The 13572-nt window shown below is 38.8% G+C and overlaps 1 protein-coding gene across 2 annotated transcripts in view; it reads left to right on the top strand.

Moving 5' to 3' along the window:
* Positions 1–1897: 1897 nt before the first annotated feature.
* Positions 1898–13572, top strand: part of FCHO2 (FCH and mu domain containing endocytic adaptor 2) — a 116467-nt gene continuing 104792 nt past the window's right edge. Inside the window, exon 1 of one of the 2 annotated variants that reach the window (XM_036846400.1) lies at positions 1898–2072. In XM_036846400.1, coding sequence (XP_036702295.1) covers positions 2040–2072 — 33 coding nt within the window. In that variant the 5' untranslated portion in view covers positions 1898–2039. The remainder of the gene's footprint in view (positions 2073–13572) is intronic. The other variant, XM_036846399.1, reaches the window with a different exon arrangement.

A 13572-nucleotide genomic window follows, 5' to 3' on the forward strand; every position in this document is an offset into this window, starting at 1 on the left:
CTGCCCAGGTCTAACTGCAGTAGTGCTTAGTGATGCTGGGAATTTAATGCCAAGCTCATCGGCCGGGTGATCTAGATGGCTGTATCTTTCTTAGAATTTCTTCAGCATCAAGAAAGATAGTGCTGGGGCTTCCCTGGTGGCGCAGTGGTTAAGAATCAGCCTGCCAATGCAGGGGACACGGGTTCGAGCTCTGGTCGGGGAAGATCCCACATGATGCTGAGCAACTAAGCCCGTGCGCCACAACTACTGAGCCTGCGCTCTAGAGCCCGTGAGCCACAACTACTGAGCCCACGTGCCACAACTACTGAAGCCAGCGCACCTAGAGCCCGTGCTCTGCAACAAGAGAAGCCACCACGAGAAGTCTGCGCACCGCAAGGAAGAGTAGCCCCCGCTCACCACAACTAGAGAAAGCCCACACGCAGCAACGAAGACCCAACGCAGCCAAAAATAAATTGAAAAAAAAAAAAACCAAAAGACAATGCTAGACTAATGGCTTAGACAATTGTAGCAAATTTCTAAGTTTGACTTTCCCAAAAACTAGTGTAAATGATAGCATTATGAAGACTTTTTAAAGAAAGGAAAAAGCAGACATATACCAAAAAGAGGGTAATACTGTGAACCACGTTTCCATTGCCTAGCTCCTAGAATGACCAGCTCATGGTCCATCTTGTTTCATTTTTACCCCTACCCATTCCTCCTCCCTCAATGACTCATTTTAAAGCAAATCCTAGATGTCGTATTATTACAGCCTATATATTCCTAAAAGATATTCTTAAAAAGATATAATCACAATACCATTATCCAATGATTCCTATTAAACACTTTACGGCTTCATCCATGTGAAAGGCACTGTCTGGTTTTTACTTTTGAGGATGGAAATAATCTGCCACGAAGAAACAGTGGTATAGTGTTCACCATGTTTGAAGTCACAAGACCCGAGGAGGTGTGATGTGCATGGACAGTTAAAGCTACACTAAATCTATTTGTCGGGCTTGGCTTCAAGAACTGCATATTTTGGACCTAACTGATCTGGTTTAATTTTTGCCCCTTAACCTCTGGAAAGTAAGGCGTGGGAAGGGGATTTAGTGTCTCTGTTATGCCGAGGCGTGTTTGAACTTGTTTCTTTTTCCAAAATGTACATGTTGCTAAGAGAACCATGGATTTATATGAACAAGTCCTGCAAGAGACTTAAAAAAAAAAAAAAAAGACAAAACTGGCTGAGTTAGGGAAATTCGTTGGTTTCGGGTCACGTTCCTGCTGTCGGCAGTCCCGGCTGGTTTGCTCCGGGCGTGCTAGAGGTCAGCGGCCTCAGCCGAGGACTTGGTGCCTGGGTCTCGCGCAGCTCCCGGGGCTCTCAGGCGACAGGGCGTTTCCTCCTTTTCCGGCCTCGGAAAGTTTTGTTTTGGTTCTTAATTCCCTATCAAGAAAAGGCACCCTGTTGACCATTTCTCAGCGTCTTCTCCTGTTGGCTAGAGGCCAAGTTTCCCCCATTCCAGCTTGCACCGACTTGGGAACCTTCGAGATACTCGGAAGCTCAGGAAGCGAGTCTTGCGAGGAGGAAGAGAGAGGGCAGCCTGGCTGTGGGTTCCGCTGTTCCTGGCCGGCCCCTCTCTTCGCTCCGTCCCTGAGCCAGTACCCATCGCACACGCGAAGGGTGCGAACAGTCTCCCGGGTGACTGCTCCGGTACCGGGTTCTCCACCGTTCCCAAGAAAATGCTCTTTCTCGGACGTGCCCGCGCTGGGGCGGGAGGGAGCGGACTAAGACCCGGCAATGAGGCCCGGGGCGCATGCGCAACCCAGCCTAGGCGTTTGAGTGTTCGCTCCGCAGCAGCGGCCGCTAGGTGGCGCATGCGTCCTGGAGGGTGCGGGCCGGCCTCCGGGAAGAAGGCGGCGGCGGCGGCGGCGGCGGCGGCGGCGGCAGCGTCGGCGGTAGCGGCGGTAGCCGCGGCGGCGAAAGGCGGGGGCGCCGTGGGGGCCGGGCCAGTGTTTACGGAGCGGCGGGAGGGCGCGGACGCGGAACCCAGCGCGGCGGCGGCACGATGGTCATGGCGCATTTCGTTGAGAATTTTTGGGTAAGAGAAGGATGTTGGACATTGTGTGGGTTTCGGAGTCCGAGGGTTTCTGCGCCTGACCTCGGCCTGCGTGCGCTTCGGGCGGCGGCGGCGGCTCCGCGGGCAGGGCCGGCGTCCTCCGACCGCCGCCTGCTGCGTCCCGCCTAGATGAAACCCGTCGGGCGATTTGCTGGCTTGCCGCCCTTGCGGGGGGCGGGGGCTGTCAGCGCGGCCCCTCAGCCCGCGGTGGGGACGCCGAGGGGCCGCCCGCCGCCCGAGCTGGGACAAAGCGCCGGATGGGGCGGGAGACGGCACCCGGCCCCGCCGGAGACTCCGGGCGCCCGGCGCGCTCCGCGGCTCGGACGCGGACGACGAGCCCGCGGCGCGGCCGCCCCCAGCTGCGCGCTGCCGGCGAGTGCGGGCTGGAGCCGGGCGGAGGGGCTCCCCTCATTCCCGCCCCGCAGGCCCCCATCTTAGCCCTTTGGCCCCCCACCATTTCCCCACGAATTCCCGTGCGGGCTTGGGCTGGATCAGCACTTCCTCTCGGCCTCGCAGCTCGGCTCGTTGGTCTGCGCCCAGGACTTTGCCTCTGGGCCTGTTCACAAAGCGTATAAAAGTTGAATTTAATGGAACTGGATTCCTTGGGCTTAAATGCGCCGATACGTCTCCCTGTTCCCCGTACTCCTTCCCCTTCCTCATTCTTTCCACACCCTCCTTTTAACTCGGTGTTAGCGTTAGGTGGTTCTCTGAGAATGAGTTCCCAGTCTCCCTGTGGAGTGTTTTTCTGCAGTTATTGTTTGCTGTAATGGGAAGCACAGTTCAGCCATGTACAGGAAAGTAATATGTGTACTCAGGTATCTCAGGAATCCCATTTTATGGCTTGACAGTTGCGAGTGCCACAATTCCATTTTAGTTAAGACGTAGAAATATTTAAAGTGGTACTCTTTCAGTGAATAAGGTATGTCTTAAGTTCTTAATTTCTGAGTGTTTCAAGCATGGTCTTGCTTAGTAATGAAACCAGTTCATAATTATTTGTCTTGAATGTTCCTTGTTTTCCACAATCGACATAAATACTAGACGTTAGGGTGTTTTTTTTTTCTTTTTTAAACAGATTTATTGAGGTACAATTCACCTGCCGAATAATACACCCATTTAAGTTAACAATTCAAGGATTTTTCGTATGTTCATAGAATTGTGCAAATGTCACCACGCTCTTAGAACAATTTCATCATCTCAGGAAGAATACCAGTGTTCATTAGCAGTCACTCTACATTTCCTTTTTGCCTCAGTCCTAGGCAACTAATGTATAGATTTCTGCCTATGTAGATTTGTCTGTTCTGGACATAATCATATAGATGGGTTCATACATGTGGTCCTTTGTGACTGGCTTCTTTCACTTAGCATGTTTCCAAGGTTCATCCAGGGTGTAGCATGCAGTACTTAATTCCATTTTATGGCCAAATAGTGTTCCATTGCATTGTGTGGGTGTGTGTGTGTGTGTCTCTCTATATCTATCTATCTCACATTGTATTTATCCATACATCAGTGGTAGACATTTGGTTGGTTGTGCATTTTGGCTATTATGAATAATGCTATGAACATTTCTGTACAAGTTTTTATGTGGCTATATGTCTTAATTTCTTCTGGGAATGGAATTGCTGGGTCATATGGTAACTCTCTGTTGAACGTTTTGAGGAACGGCCAAACATTTTCCAAAGTGGTTGCACCATATTACAATCCCACTGGCAATGTCTGAGGTTTCCAGTTTTTCCATGTGCTGGACAACACTTGTTGTTATCTTTTTTATTGTAGCGGTTGGGTGTGAAGTAATATCTCATTGTGGTTTTGATTTACAATACATGATTTTGTAAGTATTTTCTCCCATTCTGTGGGTTGTCTTTTTCACTCTTTTGATGGTGTTCTTTGAAGCACAGAAGTTTTTAATTTTGATGAAGTCCAATTTGTCTAATTTTTCTGTTACCACGTATGCTTTTGTTGTCATATCTAAGAAGTCTTTCCTAACCCAGGATCACAAAGGTTTATTTCTATGTTATTTCTATGGATTTTGTATGTAGTTTTCGTTCTTACATTTAGGCTTATGATCCATTTGAAGTTAATTTTTGTGTACGGTGCTGGAAGAGGTACAGCTTCATTTTTTGCATGTGGGTCTAGTTGTCCCAGCACTATTTGTTGAAAAGGCTCTTCTTTTTCCATTGGATAGTCTTGGCACTCTTTTCAAAAATTAGTTGACGATAGACGTATGAGTTTATTTCTGGATTTTCATTGGTATCCCATCATCTATCCTTATGCTAATACCACACTGTTTTGATTACTGTAGCTTTGTAGTAAGTTTGGAATGGGGAGGTGCAAGTGCTCCAACTTTGTTCTTTTTCAAGATTATTTTGGCTCTCCTGGGTCCCTTGATTTTCTATATGAATTTTAGATTTAGCCTATTGATTTTAGACTTCAGGTTTTACAATGGCAATTTGTAAAACTTCTATAAGGATTACTTAAAATTTGGTGTTGTTAGAATGTTTTGTATTTTTTTTTAATTCATTAATTTATGGCTGCGTTGGGTCTTAGTTGCTGCACACGGGCTTTCTCTAGTTGCAGTGAGTGGGGGCTACTCTTTGTTGCAGTGTGCAGGCTCTAGGCTTCAGTAGTTGCGGCACGTGGGCTCTGTAGTTGTGGCTCGCAGGCTCTAGAGTGCAGGCTCAGTAGTTGTGGCACACAGGCTTAGTTGCTCCGCAGCATGTGAGATCTTCCAGGACCAGGGCTTGAACCCGTGTTGCCTGCATTGGCAGGTGGATTCTTAACCACTGCACCACCAGGGAAGTCCTGTTTTGTATTTTTGGATGCATGAATGTGTTTTTGAAGTTTGCTAACTTAATTCAAAATTGCACATTAACATTTTAAGGTTATCTTTGTTTTGTGTTCATTGAGTTTTGAACATAGCCTTTGACGTTTTGGCTATTTTATGAATAATGCTTTATGAACATTTTTTGCAGGTTTTTGTGTGCCCCTTGTTTTCCCTCTTAGTAGAGGCATGGAAATAAATTTGGTTATCTGAAATCTAGAGAGAATCCCAAGTCTAGTTTGTGTTTTAGTGTTTGCCTTCACTTCCAATATTGAGTACAAATAGTTAAAATATACTGCCTTTTATTTTACTTCCTGGTTGGGGGTGAAAGCTCTAAATTGGACCTTAAAAAGCTCCAAAGGAGGGCTAAATGAATTAGGAAACTCTGGGAACTAAATAACTTCTCAGAATTTGTTAGATGTCTCTCTTTTTTTTTTTTTTTTTTAGATGTCTCTTTAAGACAACTTAAAATTTTACCTATTTCTGAATCATTTATAAAAAATTTCTTAAAATAGAGAATTTGTAATATTAATTTCACTTTTCTCCCCTAATGTCAAAACAAAATAAAACTTGTCAAAGTGAGTTAATGGGAACCTTTAAAGTTTTAGGTTTCTAACCAAACAAGCTGTTAATTGTTTTTTCCCTACATATAAAAAGAACAGATTTTTTGTGTGGCATTTTGTTAGAGGAAAATTTGAATCATTCAAACTCTCTTCAAGTTCTTTTGAAAGCAGCACATGCTGCCTGTTTCTTTGTAGTTTTTCTTAAAGTAAAACTATATGCTGCATTACAAATTCCTTTACCTAATACTATACTTTGAAGAAAAAAAATATCCCGAACTTCCTACACAGCAGGTGTTTTGTTGCTGATAAGTCAGTTTTTGCCACAAAGTATAGTGTCAAAAAGATAATCAAGTTGAAAATGTTTTTCTTTCTATTAAAATTGGACAGCAAAAAAAAATGTTGATAACAGAAATCCACACTGTTACCTTTAATATATAAAAACAGTTAGTCCTTCAAAAGATTATTTAACTTCAAAAAGGTATTGACAAATATTGCACTGAAGAAGTTTCTCCATCTGCTGCTTCTTTCTCAAAGAGTCAAGTACTAGTTTATAATACTCTTGATTATATATGTCAGCCTTACAGTATAGTGATTAAAATGGCTTTATATATTTTTATATAAGTCCAAATTATTTAATTCAAGAGTTAAAAAGTTTTTTTTAAGGAATGGATTTCATAGCGATAATTACTTAAGGGGAAAAAACAAGTGAGCACAGCATACCTGATTTAAATACCTTATAAACTTCATTTTACATAGTAATCCCAATCTATATAAGATATAAAGTATTCCCCCAAAGACACCAAGTATTCTTTAGCATACATCACATTGTAATGAAGTGACATTTTTAGTTAGGTGACTTTTTCCAAAGATCTCCATTCAGCACATCAAGAATGAATGAATAACAATTACCTTAGGTATTTTTGTTCTGAAGTTTTTCCTTATTTCTTTTTTCTTTTTAAATTTCTTTTTCTGATTAACCAGTACAGAAGCCTCATACCATTTATCTATTGATTTCACTGGTATTGTCATGCTTTACTTTTAAATAAAGTAACCTCTTGGTATCCTTGGGAGATTGGTTCCAGGACCAGTACCAAAATCTACATGATGCCCAAGTCCCTTATATAAGAGGCGTAATACTGTATATCCAAAATTTGATCTGTCATTACATGGATAAACTGGGAGGGTTAAAATGTTTTTAAAAATCTGGAGTTGCTATTAATAGGACTTTGGAATGCAAAACATTATTATATTTTTGCTTGGTTATTTAGTTGAAATTTAGTATCCTACATGAGAGACTAACAGCCCCCCCCCCCCACACACACATATTCTTTGGGGTTTTTTATCCATATAAAAATTTTAAAATACACATCTTTAGAAAATTAGTTGAGGCGACCATAGAAACTCAGAATATAGACTTTTTATTACTTGAAATTTCCAAATATTGTAGTTTGGGGTACCTGCTTAGGATCTGATCCCATCAGATGATATACTAAAAATTTTAAAGTGTGTAGGTTTGTATGTTTACATATATAGAGTAATTAACCAATTTGCAAAATTTACATGGTTTAGTATTTAAAAGGTACAAAAGGGAATGTAGTATAAAATCTTCCTTTTATCCACCCACCAAGATCTCTCAAAAGGTAATCACTGTTACCAATTTCTTATGTAGCTTTCCAGAACTAACCTCTGTATATACAAGCAAATAACATACATGTTAAAATGTGTTATTGTATAACTGTTAGCCAGTTAGCCATGCCCAAACTATTTTCAACTGCAACAAGCTATGAAAATTCAAACTACAGATTCATCTAACTTGGTTCAAATAGACTTGACAGGTAGATATTATAAAACTATAGTATTTTATTTAATTTATTTTTATTATTTTAAAATTTTATTTTTGGCTGCGTTGGGTCTTCGTTGCTGTGCGCGGACTTTCTCTAGTTGTGGCGAGTGGGGGCTACTCTTCGTTGCGGTGCGCGGGCTTCTCATTGTGGTGGCTTCTCTTGTTGCAGAGCACGGGCTCTAGGTGCGTGGGCTCGTGGGCTCAGTAGTTGTGGCACTCGGGCTCAGTAGTTGTGGCTCGCGGGCTCTAGAGCGCAGGCTCAGTAGTTGTGGCGCACGGGCTTAGTTGCTCAGTGGCATATGGGATCTTCCCAGACCAGGGCTCGAACCTGTGTCCCCTGCATTGACAGGTGGATTCTTAACCACTGCGCCATCAGGGAAGCCCAAAATTATAGTATTTTAGATGGAACTAAATATTATTGTCAGGCCGTTAGGTGTTTTTTGGGGGGGGGTGGGCGGTGGAAGGGTGTTTTTGTTTGTTTGTTTTTGCCTTAATCATTGAAATTAAGAAATTGATGCTGATTTAGTGTGCATAAGTTTAATTTAGGGGAAGGATTTTAGAGGATTGATATGGAGTGATAAAAATTTGCTGTCTGGGTTCTTTTCCAGCCCTACAGACTAAATCCTAAAGGTTCTAATCCTTTCAGAACTACTTAAATTATTTTGGCAAAGGCATGGGAGAAGAGTATGCTTTGTGTCATCCTGCACTTTTGATTACCATAAGCCCTTTGGAAATACATATTTTATACACACACACACACACATATTTTGGAAGTAATTTTTTGAGTCATGGGATATCCTGAGATTATCCATCCTGATTTTATAATTCTCAAACAATTAACAGAAACACCCTAAGAAGTTTGTATACAAATACAATGGCATGGAGACATACGGAAAAAGGAATAAAGGCTTGGCTTTCAATTTATCTAGTGTGGAAGAATGAAAAGATATTTGAATTGGAAGAATTTTAGTAGGAATCTGGTTCAGAGAGATAAGCAAAAATTGGTCAGATGTTAGGGAAAACAAAAGCAGAACAGTAATGGAGACCTGTAATTACAGTTGACCCTTGAACAATGTGAGGGTTAGGGGTGCTGACCCCTGTGCAGTTGAAGATCAGAGTATAACTTATAGTTATTATAGTTGGCCCTTCCTATCCATGGTTCCCCCATAACCGCGATTCCACATCCGCGGATTCAAGTAGTACTGTAGTACTTACTGTTGAAAAAAATCCACGTGTAAGTGGACCTGCGAAGTTCAAACCTATGTTGCTCAAGGGTCAGCTGTCTATCTGTTGATAAAGAGACTAGAGAATGTTGCTGGATTGGCCAGAGGCAGAGAGGATTAAATTGGGAAGTGATTAGTGAACTGTGTGATGAAGTTGAGGTACACAATTCCCTCATTTCCGTCATGTCCATGCTCCTTAGTGGAATTGCAGGAGTAAAATTATGGAAGATATGACAAGCATGTTTGCTTGACTTTAGGGAAAAGATAGGAAGGTACAATGTAAGTAAAGCAAATTGGTGGTGCTGGGGCCTTAAATAAGAAGTGTTTTTAGTTGGTTGAAATAACAGCCAGTGAAGATGTTTTTCTTCTTTATTTATAACTTTTTATGTGATAGTTAAAACACATAAGAAAATAAAAATTATCTAAAGCCTTTCACTCTGTCCTCTAAGATTTTCTTTGGAAATGTAAAATTCAAAACAGATTCTACTATATAGTTCTGTATCTTGGTAATTTCAAATGATATTAACATCAAAGCATTTTTCTCATGTGATTAAGGATTCTTTGAAAATATTTTCAGTATAGGTTTCATGGAATGGATAAGATGTAATTTTTTTATAGCATTCCCCTTTTGGACATTTAGGTTACTTACAGTTTTGTTTTTTCCATTTATGAATTATGAGGACTGGAGATTTAAGTATTAACGTGAACAGAATGTCAGATTAAGAAGGTAGCCTTGTGTGTCTTTCCAAGCATAGATTGAAAAGTTTTTGAGAAAGCTGAAATTGTTGTTTTATTTTATTTTTCATTTTGATAGTAATGAAAACTACATTTATTTACAGAATATTACAGAAAATTTGCAAGATAAAAGAAAACATTAGCTCAAAACTATTTGCTTCTGCTATTTTTGTTGTGTCTATATGGTATCTTTTTAGATGGCTTGAAGGGTTTAACTAATTGGAAGAGCTGAGTTGTAATTTAAAAGATTAGGGAGGAGTATTTGAGGGGTGAGAAAATGATTTTTTTAAGTAATAAGATTTGTTTCCTTCACTCAGTGGACAGATGTGTTTGAGTAACTTTTGTTGTGACTGCTGAGCAATGTTCATTCTACGTTTTAATCACTGTTTTCTGCTTTAGCAATATCTTGACAAGAGCTCTGAAGAATAGTTTTAGTGATCTTGTGTGAAAATTTTAATACATAAATAGAACATTGATTAGAAGAGATTATAACTTGTGGTTGAATGTCCTGTTTGCCTGTAGAAAAACTGTGTGCATGTATTTTATTCTTTTCTTCCTAGCAGTTTTCAAGGCAGAAACAGACCTGGAGGGCTGTCATTGCATATTTGTTGAATTCCTATCAAAATGTCTAGAAGATTCTTCACTAGAGGGGCCATTCTTCAAAGCAAAAAAATATCTCCAGAATTAGTTAAATGTTTCGTCATGTTTTTCAGAGAAGGCAGGATAAAGTGAGATTACATCAGGCACACATTAATGGTATATTTTACAGTGACTTGTCCAAGGTTACCTAATAAATGTCAGTAAGAGCTAGAGTAAAAGGAAAATGTAGAGAGGTAGGAAATGATGATATTTATTTATTTATTTTTGAGGCAGCTTAGAGTTGAGAGGAAGCTTAGGCATGTTATTGCTCTTCACATGATAGTACCTCCTGACCCTTCTTTTCTCCTTCCAAAAAAAATTTTTTTTGATTAAAAAGGAAACGAGGTAAAATCAATGTTTTAATGAATAGCCCGGTTATACAGTGTACACACTTAATCTTTTGCCTATTTTTCTAGTTCTCGGACTTATCAAAAGTGAAGAATATCCATGTTTTTAATTTTAGTGCTGGATTTACTGTTGCCCTTAAAAGTTCTTTGAAGGAGAAGTTTCAAAGCCTTAATTAAAATCTATGGGATTTATAGTTTTGTGCTTTTACACTATTACTTTCCGTGGCTCTCTAAAACCCAGATATGTTAACAGTTCCATTTTCATTAAAATAGGAATTTCATAGCATTATTAATAGAGGAGTGCATTTTTTTCTTCAAGTGGAAATATTTTGTGTTTTGATTGCATTTTATGTCTATTAAATTTTTTTTAAAGTATAAAGTTATAAGATCAACCAGAAAAAGATGTTTTGAGTTACCAAAATAGATTTGATGACTTAAACTTTTTAACTTGAAATTTCAAGGATATCTCACTTGTAGACTCTATATTAGACCAGAAGAAAATCGGTACATTATTAGTGACTTGGTGACCTTACTTATAACTTAGTTATCTTTTCAGTTAAATTTTACTTTAATTGATAATTTAGATGCAAAACAATATGCATAACATGATCTCATTTTCATATTAAGCAGTAACATATTTCTGTATGTATGCAAAAAGGAATCTGGACTGATACACATCAAACTGGTAATTGCAGTCATCTTACTTCAATTAGAGTATTTAGGGGACACAATAGGTACTAAGTTTGTGTTCTCTTAAAGGACCTGTGTGATTCTGGATTTCCATCTTTAAAGGATAATGAAACTTTTTTTTTTCCACTTCATGTTAGGAATTATTAAAAAGATTTTTACACCTGTTTATATTGGATTATAACAAGATTTTATTTAGCTCAAGTCACATTTGGGAAACTTTCTATGGAAATGCTACCTCTTCACAAAGTGCATTGCGATTGGCAGAGACAAGATCCTATCTTGGTGTAAACCTTCATTGTAATTGTCCTCCTTGGGTCAGCAATGGTGTTAGTAGCTGCTTTTGTCAGTTAATACTGAAAATTTCCCTGCTAGAATTTATTGATCAAAAAAGATAAAATATTATTTATTTAACTTTTTTGACAACTTTATTGAAATATATTTTGTGAACCATACAGTTCATCTTTTAAAGTGTATAGTTTAGTGGTTTTGGTAATGTTCACAGATAACGTGCAAACCATCATCATAGTCAGTTTTAAATTACCTCAAAAATTTTCATTACCTCAAAAAGAAATCCCATACCTTTTATCACCCCATGTCTCACCTTCACCCCATCTCAAGCAATACACTAATCTACTTTCTGTTTCTATAGATTTCTCTATTCTGGACTTGAATAGGAGGGGAATAGGAGGGGAATCATATAGTATGTGGTCTTTTGTGACTGGCTTTTTTCTCTTAGCATAATGTTTTCAAGGTTCATCAATATTATAGCATGTATCAATATTTCATTTCTTTTTTATAAATTTATTCATTTTATTTTATTTTTGGCTGCGTTGGGTCTTCGTTGCTGCACGTGGGTTTTCTCTAGTTGTGGTGAGTGGGGGCTACTCTTCATTGGGTGTGCTGGCTTCTCATTGTGGTGGTTTCTCTTGTTGCGGAGCACGGGCTCTAGGCGCGTGGGCTTCAGTAGTTGCAGCATGTGGGCTCAGTAGTTGCAGCATGTGGGCTCAGTAGTTGTGGCACGCGGGCTCTAGAGCGCAGGCTCAGTAGTTGTGGCGCACGGGCTTAGTTGCTCCGTGGCATGTGAGATCTTCCTGGACCAGGCTCGAACCCGAATATTTCATTTATTTTATGGCTGAATAAATTCCAGTGCATGGGTATATCACATTGCTATATTTGTTAGTTGATGGACATTTAGGTTGTTTTCACCTTTATTATGAATAATACTGCTATAAACATTAGTATACTGATTTTTTTGTGGACATACGTAATTTCTTACATGTTGATTAAGCTAATGAATATGCTAGCTGAAAATAAGCTCATCACTGATGAGTAAACACCTGCTCTTAAAAATTTAGCTATTCAGGTTTGGATTTCTTTTTGGTGTTCTAAAATTGATTGCAGTGATGGTGGCACAAGTCTGTAAATATACTAACATTTTTTGCGTTGTACACTTTAAATGGCCAAATTGTATGGTGTGTGAATTATATCTCAATAAAATTGTTATTAAAAAGAATAAAAATTTGATCAGAAGAAGAAAAAATATTGGCCATTGATAATCAAGATTTTATATCAACAATTGTAGTGTACTTGGGAGAAAATTGCATTTTGCAACTGCTTGTCAGTATAGCTTTTAGCTCTGTTACTCCTGTATTAAAGACTTGACTTGTTTATTATTATTTTTTATTAGAAAGTTAACCTATGCTCATTATTCCATTTTCCAGAAATAATTTGCTGTTAATAGTTTGCTGTATATGCCTTCAGATTCTGTTTGTATGAATATATGCAACCTGTTACTTTTTCAATGGAAATGAAATTTTATGTATACTGTTTCATATCATGGTTTAAAACAAAATTTATTGAAGCACATTTTACATATCATAAAATCTACCCAATTTAACTTTACTGAGTGGTGCAGCCATCATTAATTTAAGAACATAATCATCCTCCCAATAATTAGATCTCTCATGCCCATTGACAGTTAATGCTGTTTTCTACCCTCAGCTCTAGGTGGCCACTAACCCACTTTCTTTCTCTATAGATTTGCCTATTCTGAACATTTTGTATAAATGGAATCATACAATATATGGTCTCTTGTGTCTGGCTTCTTTCAGTTAGTAAAGTTTTTATGAGGTTAATCCATAAAGTCATGTGTCAGTGTTTGTTCCTATTTATTGCTGATTTGTATTCCATTGTGTGGGTCTACCTCATTTTGTCTCTCCATTCATCAGTTTGGGACATTTAGGTTGTTCCCAACATTAGATTATTTTTGGCTTTTATGAATAATTGCAACTTGCTTTTTTTCTCACTGACATTATGTATATCTGGGCAGATTTAAGAAATTAATACTTTAAAATGTACTGCAATTTTTTTTTACTGCAATTAAAAAACACTATATGTATTTCATTGTAGGATATACTATCATTTGTTTAACCAGTAATGTTAATGGATGTTTTTGAGTTCTGTTTTTTCACAATTATAAACAGTACTGCAGTGAATATTTTTCCACATTTATCTTTGTATGTGTGTTTTTGTGGTATAGATTTCTAAAAGTGGAATTGCTGGATTAAAGGGCGTGCACATTTACAGTTTTAGTAAAATATTGAAGACCAGAAAACATCTTTAGT

This window comes from Balaenoptera musculus, chromosome 3 (assembly GCF_009873245.2).
Source record: "Balaenoptera musculus isolate JJ_BM4_2016_0621 chromosome 3, mBalMus1.pri.v3, whole genome shotgun sequence".
Taxonomy (NCBI): domain Eukaryota; kingdom Metazoa; phylum Chordata; class Mammalia; order Artiodactyla; family Balaenopteridae; genus Balaenoptera; species Balaenoptera musculus.